This window comes from Paralichthys olivaceus, mitochondrion, assembly GCF_024713975.1.
Source record: "Paralichthys olivaceus mitochondrion, complete genome".
In the NCBI taxonomy this organism is placed as follows: Eukaryota; Metazoa; Chordata; class Actinopteri; order Pleuronectiformes; family Paralichthyidae; genus Paralichthys; species Paralichthys olivaceus.
In genome coordinates, this window is record NC_002386.1 from 1 (window position 1) to 17,090 (window position 17,090).

Consider the following 17,090-nt stretch of genomic DNA (forward strand, 5'->3'; position numbering starts at 1 on the left):
GCTAACGTAGCTTAATTAAAGCATAACACTGAAGATGTTAAGATGGGCCCTAGAAAGCCCCGTAGGCACAAAGGCTTGGTCCTGACTTTACTGTCGACTCTAACTAGACTTACACATGCAAGTATCCGCCCCCCTGTGAGAATGCCCATAACGCCCTGCTCGGGAACAAGGAGCTGGCATCAGGCACAGACATATCTGGCCCACGACGCCTTGCTTAGCCACACCCTCAAGGGAACTCAGCAGTGATAAATATTAAGCCATAAGTGCAAACTTGACTTAGTTAAGGTTAAGAGGGCCGGTAAAACTCGTGCCAGCCACCGCGGTTATACGAGAGGCCCGAGTTGACAGACAGCGGCGTAAAGGGTGGTTAGGGGGTTGACCAAACTAAGGCCGAACGCTCCCAAAGCTGTTATAAGCACCCGGGAGTATGAAACCCAATTACGAAAGTAGCCTTATTCACCCTGAACCCACGAAAGCTAAGGAACAAACTGGGATTAGATACCCCACTATGCTTAGCCCTAAACATCGATTGTACATTACACTCAACATCCGCCCGGGAATTACAAACGTTAGTTTAAAACCCAAAGGACTTGGCGGTGCTTAACATCCACCTAGAGGAGCCTGTTCTAGAACCGATAACCCCCGTTAAACCTCACCCTCTCTTGCCTCATCCGCCTATATACCACCGTCGTCAGCTTACCCTGTGAAGGCTTAACAGTAAGCAAAGTTGGCAAAGCCCAAAACGTCAGGTCGAGGTGTAGTGAATGAGGGGGGAAGAAATGGGCTACATTTGCTAAAGCTAGCAAATACGAATAATGCATTGAAACATGCAATTGAAGGAGGATTTAGTAGTAAGCAGGGAATAGAGTGTCCCGCTGAAATTGGCCCTAAAGCGCGCACACACCGCCCGTCACCCTCCCCAAGCCCTACAAGACTAAACTAACTAAAACCAACAACCCGCGAAGGGGAGGAAAGTCGTAACATGGTAAGTGTACCGGAAGGTGCACTTGGAAAAATCAGGGTGTAGCTAAGCCAGACCCAGCACCTCACTTACACCGAGAAGACATCCGTGCAAGTCGGATCGCCCTGACGCCCATTAGCTAGCCCAACCCCTTCACCTAACAAACCCATATAAATAACCCCTAAAGCACGTAACACCCACGTAGCCAAACCATTCTTCCACCTGAGTCCAGGCGATAAAAAAGGAAATCCGGAGCAATAGAAAAAGTACCGCAAGGGAAAGCTGAAAAAGAGATGAAATAGCCCAGTAAAGCTTAATAAAGCAGAGATTAGAACTCGTACCTTTTGCATCATGATTTAGCTAGCACTTTCAAGCAAAGAGAACTTAAAGTTTGTAACCCCGAAACTGAGTGAGCTACTCCAAGACAGCCTATTTATAGGGCAAACCCGTCTCTGTGGCAAAAGAGTGGGAAGAGCTTTGAGTAGAGGTGACAGACCTACCGAACTCAGTTATAGCTGGTTGCCCGTGAATTGGATAGAAGTTCAGCCCTCTGGGTTCCCCACTCATGCACTGTTATTACCCATCAGATGCAACGAGAAACTAGAGGTGTTAGTCAAAGGGGGTACAGCCCCTTTGAAACAAGACACAACTTTTACAGCAGGATAAAGATCATACTCAATCAAGGACAAATGTTTTAGTGGGCCTAAAAGCAGCCACCTTAACAGAAAGCGTTAAAGCTCAGACATAGACACCTCCATATATACCGATAACCTTATCTTAATCCCCTAAATTTAACGAGCCCCCCTATGCCAAACATAGGGATGACCATGCTAATATGAGTAATAAGAGAATACTAAGTACTCTCTCCTCGCACATGTGTAAATCGGAACGGACCCCCCACCGACTCTTAACGGCCCCAATCAAAGAGGGAACTGGAAAATGTCATCGATTGACTAGGAAAACATCCAATACAACCCCGTTAACCCCACACTGGTGTGCCCCAGAGGAAAGACCCAAGGGGGGAGAAGGAACTCGGCAAACATACCCCAAGCCTCGCCTGTTTACCAAAAACATCGCCTCTTGCAAGACACAAGTATAAGAGGTCCCGCCTGCCCAGTGACATCATAGTTCAACGGCCGCGGTATTTTGACCGTGCAAAGGTAGCGTAATCACTTGTCTTTTAAATGAAGACCCGTATGAATGGCATAACGAGGGCTTAGCTGTCTCCTTCCCCCAGTCAATGAAATTGATCTCCCCGTGCAGAAGCGGGGATAACCTCATAAGACGAGAAGACCCTATGGAGCTTTAGACGCAAGGGCAGATCATGTCAAATACACCCAGCTAAGGGCCCTGAACTAAATGAAACCAGCCCTGATGTCTTCGGTTGGGGCGACCATGGGGAACACAAAACCCCCACGTGGAAAAGGAGTACACCCCTACATTCCTCTCCTCCTACAAGCTAGAGCGACAGCTCTAATCAGCAGAAATTCTGACCAAACTGATCCGGCAACGCCGATCAACGAACCAAGTTACCCTAGGGATAACAGCGCAATCCCCTTTTAGAGCCCATATCGACAAGGGGGTTTACGACCTCGATGTTGGATCAGGACATCCTAATGGTGCAGCCGCTATTAAGGGTTCGTTTGTTCAACGATTAAAGTCCTACGTGATCTGAGTTCAGACCGGAGTAATCCAGGTCAGTTTCTATCTATGTGATGATCTTTTCTAGTACGAAAGGACCGAAAAGAAGGGGCCCATGCTCTTAGTACGCCTCACCCCCACCTAATGAAAAAATCTAAACTAGGTAAAAGGGCATAACCATCTGTGCCGAAGATAACGGCGTGTTAGGGTGGCAGAGCCCGGCTAATGCAAAAGACCTAAGCCCTTTCCACAGAGGTTCAAGTCCTCTCCTTAACTATGATTTCAACACTCATCACCCATATTATCAACCCATTGGCCCTAATCGTACCCGTTCTACTAGCAGTTGCATTCCTCACCTTACTTGAACGGAAAGTGCTCGGTTACATGCAACTCCGAAAAGGCCCCAATATCGTCGGACCTTATGGCCTTCTCCAACCTATCGCTGATGGTATTAAACTTTTTATCAAAGAACCTGTTCGACCTTCCACCGCATCCCCAGTCCTTTTTCTTTTAGCACCTATGCTCGCTCTCACTCTTGCTCTTACACTATGAGCCCCTATGCCTCTTCCATACTCCACAGTTGACCTTAACTTGGGGATCTTATTTGTCCTCGCACTGTCAAGCCTTGCAGTTTACTCTATCCTCGGCTCAGGTTGAGCATCAAATTCAAAATATGCCCTCGTTGGGGCACTCCGAGCCGTAGCACAGACCATCTCTTATGAAGTCAGCCTAGGACTTATTTTACTTAATATCATCATCCTCACAGGGGGTTTCACTCTTCAGACCTTTAACACAGCCCAAGAGGCTGTCTGACTAGTTTTGCCAGCATGACCTCTAGCTGCAATATGGTATATTTCCACACTCGCCGAAACAAACCGGGCACCCTTCGATCTCACCGAAGGAGAGTCCGAACTCGTCTCAGGCTTCAACGTCGAGTATGCAGGAGGACCCTTCGCCTTATTCTTCCTAGCCGAATACTCCAACATCCTCTTGATAAATACCTTATCCGCTGTCTTATTCCTGGGCGCCTCACACATTCCCACTATCGCGACCCTGACGGCTATTAATCTAATAACCAAGGCGGCACTTCTTTCAGTTGTTTTCCTTTGGGTGCGGGCCTCTTACCCCCGGTTTCGATACGACCAGCTAATACACCTGATCTGGAAAAACTTTCTCCCCCTCACCCTAGCGCTGATTATTTGACACTTGGCACTTCCCACTGCACTTGCTGGACTTCCACCGCAACTGTAATCAGGAGCTGTGCCTGAACTTAAAGGACCACTTTGATAGAGTGAATTATGGGGGTTAAAATCCCCCCAACTCCTTAGAAAGAAGGGGCTCGAACCCAACCTGAAGAGATCAAAACTCTTTGTGCTTCCTCTACACCACTTCCTAGTAAAGTCAGCTAAATAAGCTCTTGGGCCCATACCCCAACTATGTAGGTTCAAATCCTTCCTTTACTAATGAATCCTTTTATCCTAACCACCCTTCTCCTTGGTCTAGGTCTCGGAACTACAATTACATTTGCGAGTTCACACTGACTCTTAGCCTGAATGGGCCTAGAAATCAACACACTAGCCATTATCCCACTCATAGCGCAACATCACCACCCTCGAGCGGTTGAGGCTACTACTAAATACTTTTTAACACAAGCAACAGCCGCCGCCACACTCCTGTTTGCAAGCATAACAAACGCCTGGCTCACAGGCCAGTGGGACATCCAACAAATGACACACCCCCTCGCCACAACCATAATTATTATTGCCCTGGCATTGAAAATTGGTCTAGCACCAATACACTCCTGACTCCCCGAAGTTCTTCAAGGTTTGGACCTAACAACCGGCCTCATCCTTTCAACTTGACAAAAGCTTGCCCCCTTTGCACTACTTATACAAATCCAACTTGACAACCCCACCCCCTTAATTATTTTAGGCCTCACATCTACCCTCGTGGGTGGGTGAGGCGGCCTCAACCAAACGCAGCTCCGTAAAATCCTTGCCTATTCATCAATCGCCCACCTCGGCTGAATAATACTTATCCTTCAGTTCTCACCCCTCCTCACCCTTCTTGCTCTCATCACCTACCTCATTATAACATCCTCAGTATTCCTAATCTTCAAAATAAACAAAGCCACAACCATTAATGCCCTCGCAATCTCCTGAACAAAAACGCCTATCCTAACAGCTCTTATCCCACTAGTCTTACTCTCCCTAGGGGGCCTTCCCCCTCTAACCGGGTTCATACCTAAATGGTTTATCCTCCAAGAACTAACAAAGCAAGACCTTGCCACCCTCGCCACTCTAGCAGCCCTTACTGCCCTCCTCAGCTTATACTTCTATCTACGACTCTCGTACGCGATAACACTCACAATAGCCCCAAACAACCTCACCGGCACCACTCCGTGGCGATTCTCCTCCCCTCAACTAACCCTTCCGCTCGCAATCTCAAGCACAACCGCCACCCTACTACTCCCGCTAGCTCCTGCCACCCTAGCGCTCTTAACAACCTAAGGGGCTTAGGATAGCATTAAGACCAAGGGCCTTCAAAGCCCTAAGCGGGAGTGAAAATCTCCCAGCCCCTGATAAGACTTGCGGGCTGTTATCCCACATCAACTGCATGCAAAACAGACACTTTAATTAAGCTAAAGCCTTCCTAGATAGGTAGGCCTCGATCCTACAACTTCTTAGTTAACAGCTAAGCGCCCAATCCAGCGAGCATCTATCTACTTTCCCCCGCCTAACTGGGCAGCTAATAGGCGGGGGAAAGCCCCGGTAGGCGACTAGCCTACTTCTTTAGATTTGCAATCTAACGTGTAACACCCCAGGGCTTGGTAAGAAGAGGGCTCGAACCTCTGTCTATGGGGCTACAATCCACCGCTTAACTCAGCCATCCTACCTGTGGCAATCACACGTTGATTTTTCTCGACCAATCACAAAGACATCGGCACCCTCTATCTCGTATTTGGTGCCTGAGCCGGAATAGTGGGGACAGCCCTAAGCCTCCTCATTCGGGCAGAACTCAGCCAACCTGGTGCTCTCCTAGGGGACGACCAGATTTATAACGTAATCGTTACCGCACACGCCTTTGTAATAATCTTTTTCATAGTTATACCAATTATGATTGGAGGCTTTGGCAACTGACTTATCCCCCTGATAATCGGTGCCCCAGACATAGCATTCCCTCGAATAAATAATATAAGCTTCTGACTTCTACCCCCTTCATTCCTTCTTCTCCTGGCTTCTTCAGGTGTCGAAGCTGGTGCCGGTACCGGGTGGACTGTCTACCCTCCCCTAGCTAGCAACCTCGCCCATGCTGGAGCCTCAGTAGATCTAACCATCTTTTCACTACACCTTGCAGGTATTTCATCAATTCTGGGAGCTATCAACTTCATTACTACCATTATTAACATGAAACCCACAACTGTCACAATATACCAAATTCCCCTGTTTGTCTGAGCCGTCCTAATTACGGCTGTCCTGCTGCTCCTCTCGCTGCCAGTTTTAGCCGCCGGTATTACAATACTGCTTACAGACCGAAACCTTAATACAACATTCTTTGACCCTGCAGGAGGAGGGGATCCAATCCTCTACCAACACCTGTTTTGATTCTTTGGCCACCCTGAAGTATATATTTTGATCCTCCCAGGCTTCGGTATGATTTCGCACATTGTTGCATACTACTCAGGGAAGAAAGAACCCTTCGGCTACATGGGTATGGTCTGAGCTATGATGGCTATCGGCCTTTTAGGTTTTATTGTGTGAGCCCACCATATGTTCACAGTCGGTATGGACGTAGACACACGAGCTTACTTTACATCAGCAACAATAATTATTGCGATCCCAACAGGTGTAAAAGTTTTTAGCTGATTAGCCACCCTTCACGGAGGGAACATTAAATGAGAAACACCACTACTATGAGCCCTCGGGTTCATCTTCCTTTTCACAGTAGGGGGCCTGACCGGGATCGTACTAGCCAACTCCTCCCTAGACATCGTTCTTCATGACACATACTATGTAGTAGCCCACTTCCACTACGTCCTTTCGATGGGGGCCGTCTTTGCCATCGTTGCTGCTTTCGTCCACTGATTCCCGCTATTTACAGGCTACACACTTCACTCAACATGAACAAAAGTTCACTTCGGCGTAATATTTATTGGAGTAAACTTAACATTCTTCCCCCAACATTTCCTAGGTCTAGCCGGAATGCCCCGACGCTACTCTGACTACCCCGATGCCTATGCTCTCTGAAATACGGTCTCCTCAATTGGATCTCTAATGTCTCTCGTCGCTGTAATTATGTTCCTATTCATTATTTGAGAAGCATTCTCAGCTAAACGAGAAGTCCTATCAGTCCTTATAACCGCAACAAACGTTGAGTGACTCCACGGCTGCCCTCCCCCCTACCACACATTCGAGGAACCTGCATTCGTTCGAGCCCCATTAAACTAGCGAGAAAGGGAGGAGTTGAACCCCCATCAATTGGTTTCAAGCCAATCGCATAACCGCTCTGCCACTTTCTTATAATCCACCCCAAGATACTAGTAAAATTCTATAACGCTGCCTTGTCAAGGCAGAATCGTGGGTTAAAGCCCCGCGTATCTTGCAACACAATGGCCCATCCCTCACAACTCGGATTTCAAGACGCAGCTTCACCCCTAATAGAAGAACTACTTCACTTCCACGATCACGCCTTAATAATTGTAATCCTCATCAGTACAATGGTACTTTATATTATTGTTGCCATAGTCACAGCGAAACTTACGGACAAACTTGTTCTAGACTCCCAAGAAATTGAAATCATCTGAACAGTTCTCCCAGCTATCATTCTTATTCTTATTGCCCTCCCATCCCTTCGAATCTTGTACCTAATGGATGAAATCAACGACCCCCACCTCACAATCAAAGCCATAGGCCATCAGTGGTACTGAAGCTATGAATACACAGATTATGAGGACCTCGGCTTCGACTCATATATAACCCCTACACAAGACCTTACACCCGGGCAATTTCGGCTCCTTGAAGCCGATCATCGGATAGTGACCCCCGTTGAGTCCCCCATCCGAGTGCTTATTTCCGCTGAAGACGTATTACACTCTTGAGCAATCCCCGCTTTAGGTGTAAAAGTAGATGCTGTACCCGGCCGACTAAATCAAACAACTTTTATTATTAGCCGCCCAGGTGTGTTCTTCGGACAATGCTCTGAAATCTGCGGGGCTAATCACAGCTTCATACCAATCGTTGTAGAAGCAGTCCCCCTTCAGCACTTCGAAAACTGGTCTTCGTTAATAATTGAAGAAGCCTCACTAAGAAGCTAATAAGTCCCAGCGTTAGCCTTTTAAGCTAAAAATTGGTGCCTAACAACCACCCTTAGTGGCATGCCCCAGCTTAACCCCGCACCTTGGTTTATAATCCTAGTTTTTTCTTGAATAGTGTTTTTGACAATTATTCCCCCAAAAGTCTTAGCCCATACCTTCCCCAATGAACCCACCCCACAAAGCACACAAAAACCTAAAACAGAATCCTGAAACTGACCATGATACTAAGCTTCTTTGATCAATTTATATCCCCCGTATACCTGGGTATTCCCCTTATTGCACTTGCAATTATCTTACCATGAGCATTATTCCCCACCCCCTCTAGTCGATGAATAAACAACCGACTGCTCACACTCCAAGGCTGATTTATTAACCGTTTTACCTCCCAACTCCTTCTTCCACTAAACCTCGGGGGCCACAAATGAGCGACCCTGTTTGCATCACTCATAATCTTTCTTTTATCTATTAACATGCTTGGACTTCTCCCCTACACCTTTACACCCACAACCCAGCTCTCATTAAATATGGGCCTCGCAGTCCCACTCTGACTCGCCACTGTCATTATCGGTATACGAAACCAACCCACACATGCATTAGGCCATCTATTGCCAGAAGGCACCCCTACAGCCCTGATCCCAGTTTTAATTATCATTGAAACAATTAGTCTGTTCATTCGCCCTCTTGCCCTTGGTGTCCGACTCACAGCAAACCTGACGGCAGGTCACCTCCTAATTCAACTTATCGCTACAGCCGCCTTTGTTCTCCTCCCCATCATACCTATAATCGCGATTTCAACAGCAACCCTCCTCTTCCTTCTTACACTCCTAGAGGTTGCAGTCGCAATAATTCAGGCCTATGTATTTGTCCTACTCTTAAGCCTCTACCTACAAGAAAACGTCTAATGGCCCATCAAGCACACCCTTACCATATAGTTGACCCCAGCCCATGACCCCTCACGGGAGCTATCGCTGCACTTCTAATAACCTCCGGCCTTGCTATTTGATTCCACTTCCACTCTACAACCCTAATAACACTTGGCACAATTCTTCTTATTTTAACCATCTTTCAGTGATGACGCGATGTCGTTCGAGAAGCCACATTCCAAGGCCATCACACCCCACCCGTACAAAAGGGTTTACGATACGGGATAATCCTGTTCATTACCTCGGAAGTCCTCTTCTTTTTAGGGTTCTTCTGGGCATTCTATCATGCAAGCCTAGCCCCTACCCCTGAGTTGGGTGGTTTCTGACCACCAGCAGGCATCACTCCTCTTGACCCATTTGAAGTCCCTTTACTTAATACAGCTGTTCTTCTTGCTTCCGGTGTAACAGTAACCTGAGCACATCACAGCATCATGGAGGGTAAACGGAAACAAGCCATTCACTCCCTTTTCCTCACAATCCTTCTTGGGGGCTACTTTACGTTCCTCCAAGCACTTGAATACCACGAAGCCCCCTTCACTATTGCAGATGGGGTTTATGGCGCCACATTCTTCGTTGCCACTGGTTTCCACGGACTTCATGTTCTAATCGGCTCGACGTTCTTGGCCGTCTGCCTCCTACGTCAGATTCTCCACCACTTTACGGCCAATCACCATTTTGGGTTCGAAGCAGCCGCATGATACTGACACTTCGTAGACGTTGTATGACTGTTCCTTTATATCTCTATCTACTGATGAGGATCTTAATCTTTCTAGTATTAAGCGCAGTATAAGTGACTTCCAATCACCCGGTCTTGGTTAAATTCCAAGGAAAGATAATGAGCCTTCTTATGACAATTATTACAATCACTGCCCTGCTTTCTACAATTCTTGCCATTGTATCCTTCTGACTGCCGCAGATTTCACCAGACCACGAAAAGCTTTCACCATATGAATGCGGCTTCGACCCCATGGGCTCTGCTCGACTTCCCTTCTCACTACGATTTTTCCTCATCGCCATCCTCTTCCTCCTCTTCGATCTAGAAATTGCACTCCTTCTTCCACTTCCTTGAGGAGATCAGCTACCTACGCCCTTGCTGACATTCACCTGAGCCACAGCAGTCCTTTTTCTTCTCACCTTGGGTCTTATCTATGAATGAATTCAAGGAGGCCTAGAGTGGGCTGAATAGGCAGTTAGTCTAAGAAAAACATTTGATTTCGGCTCAAAAATTTGTGGTTTAAATCCGCAACCGCCTAATGACCCCCACACATTTTGCATTTTCCTCTGCCTTTCTTCTTGGCCTGACAGGCCTTGCATTTCACCGATTTCACCTCCTCTCCGCCCTACTATGCTTGGAGGGTATAATACTGTCCCTGTTCATTGCCCTCTCCCTTTGGACACTTCAACTAGACTCAACCAACTTCTCAGCTTCCCCAATACTTCTCCTAGCATTTTCGGCCTGTGAAGCAAGTGCAGGTCTGGCCCTCCTAGTAGCTACCGCTCGAACACATGGTACCGACCGACTTCAAAGCCTGAACTTACTACAATGCTAAAAATCTTAATTCCAACACTTATACTTATCCCAACAGCCTGGCTGGTCAAACCAAACTGACTCTGACCAACTACCTTAACTCATAGTTTCTGCATCTCCCTAGCTAGTCTCTCATGACTTAAGAACCTTTCAGAAACTGGCTGATCTTCACTAAACCTCTGTATAGCAACAGATGCCCTATCAACACCCCTTCTTGTCCTCACATGCTGATTACTCCCCCTGATAATTTTGGCAAGTCAAAACCACACGGCCTCAGAACCCATCAACCGCCAGCGCATGTATATTACCCTCCTTACCTCACTTCAATTCTTCTTAATCCTCGCATTCGGCGCAACCGAAATTATCATGTTTTACGTGATGTTCGAAGCCACTCTTATCCCCACGCTCATTATTATCACACGCTGAGGTAACCAAACAGAACGTCTTAACGCAGGTACCTACTTCCTATTCTACACCCTGGCAGGGTCACTCCCCCTGCTCGTCGCCCTACTATTGCTTCAAAATTCCGCCGGGACCCTCTCACTCCTCACCCTCCATTACACCGACCCAACTCATATAACATCCTATGGAGACAAACTTTGATGAGCGGGCTGCCTCCTGGCCTTCCTAGTTAAAATACCTCTCTATGGTGTCCATTTATGACTTCCCAAGGCACACGTCGAAGCCCCCATTGCAGGCTCAATAATTCTTGCAGCTGTCCTTCTTAAGCTTGGCGGTTACGGCATAATCCGAATGATAACAATGCTAGAGCCACTAACTAAGGAACTAAGCTACCCCTTCATCATCTTCGCACTCTGAGGTGTAGTAATAACTGGCTCGATTTGTCTACGACAAACTGACCTTAAATCCCTAATTGCCTACTCATCCGTCAGCCACATAGGCCTGGTAGCTGGGGGGGTTCTAATCCAATCACCCTGAGGCCTCACAGGGTCCCTAATCCTGATAATCGCCCACGGTCTAACCTCCTCAGCTCTCTTTTGTTTGGCTAACACAAACTACGAGCGAACACACAGCCGGACCATGGTACTGGCACGAGGACTTCAAATGGCCCTCCCCCTTATGGCAACCTGGTGATTTATTGCCAGCTTAGCCAACCTAGCACTTCCACCTCTTCCTAACCTTATGGGTGAACTTATAATTATTATCTCCCTATTTAACTGATCCTGATGAACCCTGGCACTCACAGGAACCGGCACCCTGATCACAGCTGGCTATTCACTCTATATATTCCTTATAACCCAACGAGGCCCGCTCCCAACACACATTCTTGCACTCGAACCATCTCACACCCGAGAACACCTGCTCATTGCCTTGCACCTACTCCCTCTCATTCTCCTAGTGCTTAAACCCGAGCTAATTTGAGGCTGAACAGCCTGTAGGCATAGTTTAAATAAAACATTAGATTGTGATTCTAAAAACAGAGGTTGAAGCCCTCTTGCCCACCGAGAGAGGCTGGCAGCAATGGAAACTGCTAATTTTCATGACCTTGGTTGGACTCCTGGGCTCACTCGTACCCGCTCCTAAAGGATAACAGCTCATCCGTTGGTCTTAGGAACCAAAAACTCTTGGTGCAAATCCAAGTAGCAGCTATGTCTCCAAACATGTTGATTATGTCCTCCAGTCTCGCCATCGTGTTTACACTCCTCACTTTCCCGCTAGCCACATCTCTCCTTCCTTCTCCTCGAAAACTCCAATGGGCCAACTCACACGTGACAATAGCTGTAAAAATAGCTTTCTTTGTAAGCCTCCTCCCGTTAGCTCTCTACCTCCACGAAGGCTCAGAAACAATCATTACTATCTGAACCTGAATAAATACTAACTCATTTAGCATTAATATCGGCCTAAAACTTGACTTCTACTCAATCATCTTCGTCCCCATTGCCCTTTACGTAACCTGGTCAATTCTAGAATTTGCCTCTTGATACATGCACGCAGACCCACAAATAAACCGTTTTTTTAAATACTTACTAACATTTCTCATCGCGATAATTATTCTAGTCACCGCAAACAACATGTTTCAACTATTCATCGGCTGAGAAGGTGTCGGTATTATATCCTTCCTTCTTATCGGCTGATGGTATGGCCGAGCAGATGCTAACGCCGCGGCACTGCAAGCCGTAATCTACAACCGGGTTGGAGATATCGGCCTTATCTTCGCCATAGCATGAATAGCACTCAACCTAAACTCCTGGGACTTAGAACAACTATTTGCAGCCTCTAAGAACATAGACCTATCTTTCCCACTTCTAGGCCTTATCGTCGCAGCAACTGGTAAATCAGCCCAGTTTGGACTTCACCCCTGACTACCCGCCGCAATAGAAGGCCCGACACCGGTATCCGCCCTACTTCACTCAAGCACGATAGTTGTCGCAGGAATTTTCCTACTAGTCCGAATGAGCCCGCTCCTGGAAAACAACCCCATAGCCCTTACAACCTGTCTATGCCTCGGAGCCCTCACAACATTATTTACCGCAACTTGTGCTCTTACCCAGAACGATATCAAGAAGATTATTGCATTCTCCACATCTAGCCAATTAGGACTAATAATAGTTACTATTGGACTAAACCAACCACAACTTGCATTCCTCCACATCTGCACACACGCCTTCTTCAAAGCCATGCTATTCTTATGCTCTGGGTCTATTATTCACAGCCTAAACGACGAACAAGACATCCGGAAAATAGGGGGAATACATCACCTCACCCCCTTCACATCTTCTTGCTTAACTATTGGCAGCCTCGCCCTCACGGGAACCCCTTTCCTAGCCGGCTTCTTCTCCAAAGATGCAATTATTGAAGCAATAAACACATCCCACCTAAACGCCTGAGCCCTCGCTCTCACCCTCCTAGCCACGTCTTTTACAGCAGCTTACAGCTTTCGACTGGTATTCTACGTCTCGATGGGTCAACCCCGATTCACACCCATCACCCCTATTAATGAAAACAACCCAGCACTTATTAACCCAATCAAGCGACTCGCCTGAGGAAGCATTATTGCAGGACTCCTCATTTTCTCCAACATCTCCCCATTAAAAACCCCGGTTATAAGCATACCTCCAGCCCTCAAACTAGCTGCCCTTGCAGTCACAATCTCAGGCCTTCTCGTCGCTATAGCAATTGTCGCAATTGTAAACAAGCCATCTCAACCAGCACCCTATCGCAACCCCCACCACTTCTCCCTAATACTAGGCTTTTACCCCCACATTCTACACCGCCTAGCCCCAAAACTCGGCCTACTCCTAGGTCAGTCTATTGCCAGCCAAATAGTCGACCAAACCTGACTAGAGAAGACAGGACCCAAAGCAATCTCATCATCCAATATCCCCCTGGCCTCCGCCACAAGCAACATTCAAAAGGGAATGATCAAAACATTCCTCCTTTCATTCGTCCTCTCTCTTGCCCTAATAATTCTTATTTTTACTATTTAAACTGCCCGAAGCGCCCCTCGACTCATCCCACGAGTCAACTCGAGCACCACAAATAGTGTCAATAAAAGTACCCACGCACTAATAAGCAACATTCAACCCCCTGACGAGTATATTAAAGCAACTCCTCCAATATCACCCCGAAACACCGAAAACTCACCCAACTCATCCACTAACACCCATGAAGACTCATATCACCCCCCTCAGAACAATACAGAGACTAGCACCACCCCCACCATGTAACTAGCACTGTAAACTATTACTGGCCGACTCCCCCAAGTTTCTGGGTAAGGTTCAGCAGCCAACGCCGCCGAATACGCAAACACAACCAACATCCCCCCCAAGTAAATTAAAAATAGTACTAACGACAGAAAGGGCCCACCATGACCGATCAGTACCCCACACCCCATACCAGCAACAACAACCAGCCCTAAAGCAGCAAAATAAGGTGATGGGTTCGAAGCAACCGCTACTAACCCTAAAACAAGGCAAAACAATACTAGGCATATCACAAAAGTCATAGTTTCTGCCAGGACTTTAACCAGGACTCACGGCTTGAAAAACCGTCGTTGTCATTCAACTACAAAAACCCTAATGGCCAGCCTACGAAAATCACACCCCCTTTTAAAAATCGCAAATGATGCATTAGTCGATTTACCAGCCCCCTCTAATATCTCTGTCTGATGAAACTTTGGGTCCCTCTTAGGACTATGTTTAATCACCCAGATTTTAACCGGCCTATTCTTAGCCATACACTACACCTCAGACATCGCAACTGCCTTCACTTCCGTGGCCCACATCTGCCGGGACGTAAACTACGGTTGATTAATCCGAAACATCCACGCTAACGGCGCATCATTCTTCTTTATCTGCATTTACCTCCACATCGGCCGAGGTCTATACTACGGCTCTTTTCTGTATAAAGAAACATGAAATGTTGGCGTCATCCTGCTGCTTCTCGTAATGATGACCGCCTTTGTTGGTTACGTCCTTCCCTGAGGACAAATATCATTCTGGGGTGCCACTGTCATCACCAACCTACTCTCAGCCGTACCTTATGTCGGTAACACCCTAGTACAATGGATCTGAGGCGGATTTTCTGTAGATAATGCCACACTCACCCGGTTCTTTGCATTCCACTTCCTATTCCCATTTGTCATCGCAGCCGCAACCGTAATCCACCTTATTTTCCTACACGAAACTGGCTCCAACAACCCCACTGGATTGAATTCAGACTCAGACAAAGTCCCCTTCCACCCATACTTCTCATATAAAGACCTCCTGGGATTTGCAGCCCTCCTCATTGCCCTAGCTGCCCTCGCTTTATTCTCCCCAAACCTTCTGGGCGACCCAGATAATTTCACCCCCGCAAACCCACTTGTTACACCGCCCCATATCAAGCCCGAGTGATATTTCCTCTTTGCATACGCCATTCTCCGATCTATTCCAAATAAACTTGGCGGAGTACTCGCCCTGTTGTTCTCTATTTTAATCCTCATGCTTGTCCCCATCCTCCACACATCAAAACAACGAAGTCTAATATTCCGACCCTTTTCGCAATTCCTATTTTGATCCCTCGTAGCAGACGTAATAATTCTCACATGAATCGGGGGAATGCCCGTAGAACACCCTTTTGTTATTATTGGACAAGTTGCTTCATTCCTCTACTTCTTCCTTTTCTTAGTCATAATTCCAGTAACAGGCTGACTAGAAAATAAGATTCTCGGATGACAGTGCATTAGTAGCTCAGTGTTAGAGCGCCAGTCTTGTAAACTGGCTGTCGAGGGTTAAAATCCCTCCTGTTGCTCAGAAAAAGGAGATTTCAACTCCTACCCCTAACTCCCAAAGCTAGGATTCTAGCGTTAAACTATTTTCTGGGAACATATGTTTTATGAAAATTAATATACATATATGTAATTACACCATATATTTATAGTAAACATTAAGTCCGATGTACAAGACACAAATGGATGTGAACAAAACATGGTGTCAAACATTCATATACCAGCTATATAACTAAATATATACAAAAACCAAACCTATAAGGTATACAATAAAGAATTAAAGACTAGTCGAAACTTTACACCGAACACAACCTTCATATGTCAAGTTATACCAAGACTCAAACTTCTGTCGATCCCAAATTCCCATGCAGTAAGAGCCTACCATCAGTTGATTACTTAATGCCAACGGTTATTGAAGGTGAGGGACAAAAATTGTGGGGGTTTCACATAGTGAACTATTCCTGGCATTTGGTTCCTACTTCAGGGCCATGACCTGATATTATTCCTCACACTTTCATCGACACTTACATAAGTTAATGTTGGTATTACATACGACTCGTTACCCAGCAAGCCGGGCGTTCACTCCAGCGGGTAAGGGGTTCTCTTTTTTTTTTCCTTTTCATCTGGCATTTCAGAGTGCATCTAGCCGATAGAAATATTCAAGGTGGAACATTTCCTTGCGTGCAAGTAAATAGTCTCAATGTAATTAATCTTTATCTAAAGAATAACATTAAAAGATATCAAGTGCATAAGGGTGGTCTTGTTAATCCAAAGATCCCTTAGATCACCCCCTTTTTGCGCGCAAAACCCCCCCCACCCCCCAAACTCCTAAGGTTATCTATACTCCTGAAAACCCCCCGGAAACAGGAAAACCCCGAAGCATCTCACTCTTCATCTCACCCTAACATGGGTTAGACTTACCCTCAACCTTTCCCCCATTTTAATGATTCAACTTCTCTCACTCTTCATCTCACCCTAACATGGGTTAGACTTACCCTCAACCTTTCCCCCATTTTAATGATTCAACTTCTCTCACTCTTCATCTCACCCTAACATGGGTTAGACTTACCCTCAACCTTTCCCCCATTTTAATGATTCAACTTCTCTCACTCTTCATCTCACCCTAACATGGGTTAGACTTACCCTCAACCTTTCCCCCATTTTAATGATTCAACTTCTCTCACTCTTCATCTCACCCTAACATGGGTTAGACTTACCCTCAACCTTTCCCCCATTTTAATGATTCAACTTCTCTCACTCTTCATCTCACCCTAACATGGGTTAAACCAACCATGAACCCCTTATTGAACAAACCCTGCTACTTTCCCTAAAGTCAAAATATGGCTATTTCCATCATTTCAGACACCCTCCCACATCCCCACCTCCTGCATGACACAAAAGCTAAAGAACACAAAAACCAACAGTATAAGATATTCAACAAGAGACACACACCTTCCCCACCCCTTACAAGGACTGCATGACAATGTGTCAAT

The 17,090-nt window shown here is 46.5% G+C and overlaps 13 protein-coding genes and 24 non-coding genes across 37 annotated transcripts, besides 7 other annotated features; 29 read left to right on the forward strand and 8 right to left on the reverse strand. All coding sequences in view use genetic code 2, as the record gives it.

Annotated features, from left to right (window-relative positions):
* On the forward strand, positions 1-68 carry KEF66_t01. The gene has a single exon. It is a non-coding gene; the product is annotated as a tRNA-Phe (tRNA).
* On the forward strand, positions 69-1,017 carry KEF66_r02. The gene has a single exon. It is a non-coding gene; the product is annotated as a s-rRNA (ribosomal RNA).
* Positions 1,018-1,091, forward strand: KEF66_t02. Its single transcript has one exon. It is a non-coding gene; the product is annotated as a tRNA-Val (tRNA).
* KEF66_r01 lies at positions 1,092-2,804 on the forward strand. The gene has a single exon. It is a non-coding gene; the product is annotated as a l-rRNA (ribosomal RNA).
* Positions 2,805-2,878, forward strand: KEF66_t03. The gene has a single exon. It is a non-coding gene; the product is annotated as a tRNA-Leu (tRNA).
* Positions 2,879-3,853, forward strand: ND1 (NADH dehydrogenase subunit 1). The gene has a single exon. The coding sequence runs from the start codon at positions 2,879-2,881 to the stop codon at positions 3,851-3,853; it is 975 nt and encodes a 324-aa protein (NP_037582.1).
* Positions 3,854-3,856: 3 nt separating this feature from the next.
* KEF66_t04 lies at positions 3,857-3,927 on the forward strand. The gene has a single exon. It is a non-coding gene; the product is annotated as a tRNA-Ile (tRNA).
* KEF66_t05 lies at positions 3,927-3,997 on the reverse strand. Its single transcript has one exon. It is a non-coding gene; the product is annotated as a tRNA-Gln (tRNA).
* KEF66_t06 lies at positions 3,997-4,065 on the forward strand. The gene has a single exon. It is a non-coding gene; the product is annotated as a tRNA-Met (tRNA).
* Positions 4,066-5,111, forward strand: ND2 (NADH dehydrogenase subunit 2). Its single transcript has one exon. A coding segment is annotated over exon 1 (1,046 nt).
* On the forward strand, positions 5,112-5,183 carry KEF66_t07. Its single transcript has one exon. It is a non-coding gene; the product is annotated as a tRNA-Trp (tRNA).
* A 1-nt stretch (position 5,184) lies between these two features.
* Positions 5,185-5,253, reverse strand: KEF66_t08. Its single transcript has one exon. It is a non-coding gene; the product is annotated as a tRNA-Ala (tRNA).
* A 1-nt stretch (position 5,254) lies between these two features.
* Positions 5,255-5,327, reverse strand: KEF66_t09. Its single transcript has one exon. It is a non-coding gene; the product is annotated as a tRNA-Asn (tRNA).
* Positions 5,328-5,365: an origin of replication (replication origin of L-strand).
* KEF66_t10 lies at positions 5,366-5,430 on the reverse strand. The gene has a single exon. It is a non-coding gene; the product is annotated as a tRNA-Cys (tRNA).
* Positions 5,431-5,498, forward strand: KEF66_t11. Its single transcript has one exon. It is a non-coding gene; the product is annotated as a tRNA-Tyr (tRNA).
* A 1-nt stretch (position 5,499) lies between these two features.
* COX1 (cytochrome c oxidase subunit I) lies at positions 5,500-7,050 on the forward strand. Its single transcript has one exon. The coding sequence runs from the start codon at positions 5,500-5,502 to the stop codon at positions 7,048-7,050; it is 1,551 nt and encodes a 516-aa protein (NP_037584.1).
* Positions 7,051-7,121, reverse strand: KEF66_t12. Its single transcript has one exon. It is a non-coding gene; the product is annotated as a tRNA-Ser (tRNA).
* A 12-nt stretch (positions 7,122-7,133) lies between these two features.
* On the forward strand, positions 7,134-7,204 carry KEF66_t13. Its single transcript has one exon. It is a non-coding gene; the product is annotated as a tRNA-Asp (tRNA).
* A 7-nt stretch (positions 7,205-7,211) lies between these two features.
* Positions 7,212-7,902, forward strand: COX2 (cytochrome c oxidase subunit II). The gene has a single exon. A coding segment is annotated over exon 1 (691 nt).
* Positions 7,903-7,975, forward strand: KEF66_t14. Its single transcript has one exon. It is a non-coding gene; the product is annotated as a tRNA-Lys (tRNA).
* Position 7,976: 1 nt separating this feature from the next.
* ATP8 (ATP synthase F0 subunit 8) lies at positions 7,977-8,144 on the forward strand. Its single transcript has one exon. The coding sequence runs from the start codon at positions 7,977-7,979 to the stop codon at positions 8,142-8,144; it is 168 nt and encodes a 55-aa protein (NP_037586.1).
* ATP6 (ATP synthase F0 subunit 6) lies at positions 8,135-8,817 on the forward strand. The gene has a single exon. A coding segment is annotated over exon 1 (683 nt).
* Positions 8,818-9,602, forward strand: COX3 (cytochrome c oxidase subunit III). Its single transcript has one exon. A coding segment is annotated over exon 1 (785 nt).
* KEF66_t15 lies at positions 9,603-9,674 on the forward strand. Its single transcript has one exon. It is a non-coding gene; the product is annotated as a tRNA-Gly (tRNA).
* Positions 9,675-10,023, forward strand: ND3 (NADH dehydrogenase subunit 3). Its single transcript has one exon. A coding segment is annotated over exon 1 (349 nt).
* On the forward strand, positions 10,024-10,092 carry KEF66_t16. The gene has a single exon. It is a non-coding gene; the product is annotated as a tRNA-Arg (tRNA).
* On the forward strand, positions 10,093-10,389 carry ND4L (NADH dehydrogenase subunit 4L). Its single transcript has one exon. The coding sequence runs from the start codon at positions 10,093-10,095 to the stop codon at positions 10,387-10,389; it is 297 nt and encodes a 98-aa protein (NP_037590.1).
* Positions 10,383-11,763, forward strand: ND4 (NADH dehydrogenase subunit 4). Its single transcript has one exon. A coding segment is annotated over exon 1 (1,381 nt).
* On the forward strand, positions 11,764-11,832 carry KEF66_t17. Its single transcript has one exon. It is a non-coding gene; the product is annotated as a tRNA-His (tRNA).
* KEF66_t18 lies at positions 11,833-11,899 on the forward strand. Its single transcript has one exon. It is a non-coding gene; the product is annotated as a tRNA-Ser (tRNA).
* A 5-nt stretch (positions 11,900-11,904) lies between these two features.
* Positions 11,905-11,977, forward strand: KEF66_t19. Its single transcript has one exon. It is a non-coding gene; the product is annotated as a tRNA-Leu (tRNA).
* Positions 11,978-13,816, forward strand: ND5 (NADH dehydrogenase subunit 5). The gene has a single exon. It carries the CDS (start codon positions 11,978-11,980, stop codon positions 13,814-13,816), a length of 1,839 nt encoding a protein of 612 aa, NP_037592.1.
* Positions 13,813-14,334, reverse strand: ND6 (NADH dehydrogenase subunit 6). The gene has a single exon. It carries the CDS (start codon positions 14,332-14,334, stop codon positions 13,813-13,815), a length of 522 nt encoding a protein of 173 aa, NP_037593.1.
* Positions 14,335-14,403, reverse strand: KEF66_t20. Its single transcript has one exon. It is a non-coding gene; the product is annotated as a tRNA-Glu (tRNA).
* A 4-nt stretch (positions 14,404-14,407) lies between these two features.
* On the forward strand, positions 14,408-15,548 carry CYTB (cytochrome b). Its single transcript has one exon. A coding segment is annotated over exon 1 (1,141 nt).
* KEF66_t21 lies at positions 15,549-15,620 on the forward strand. The gene has a single exon. It is a non-coding gene; the product is annotated as a tRNA-Thr (tRNA).
* KEF66_t22 lies at positions 15,620-15,690 on the reverse strand. The gene has a single exon. It is a non-coding gene; the product is annotated as a tRNA-Pro (tRNA).
* Positions 15,691-17,090: a D loop (control region).
* Positions 16,197-16,218: a sequence feature (Py-tract region).
* Positions 16,400-16,419: a sequence feature (putative CSB2 region).
* Positions 16,445-16,463: a sequence feature (putative CSB3).
* Positions 16,465-16,479: a sequence feature (putative CSB3 region; duplicate).
* Positions 16,480-16,881: a tandem repeat (five complete and one truncated copy).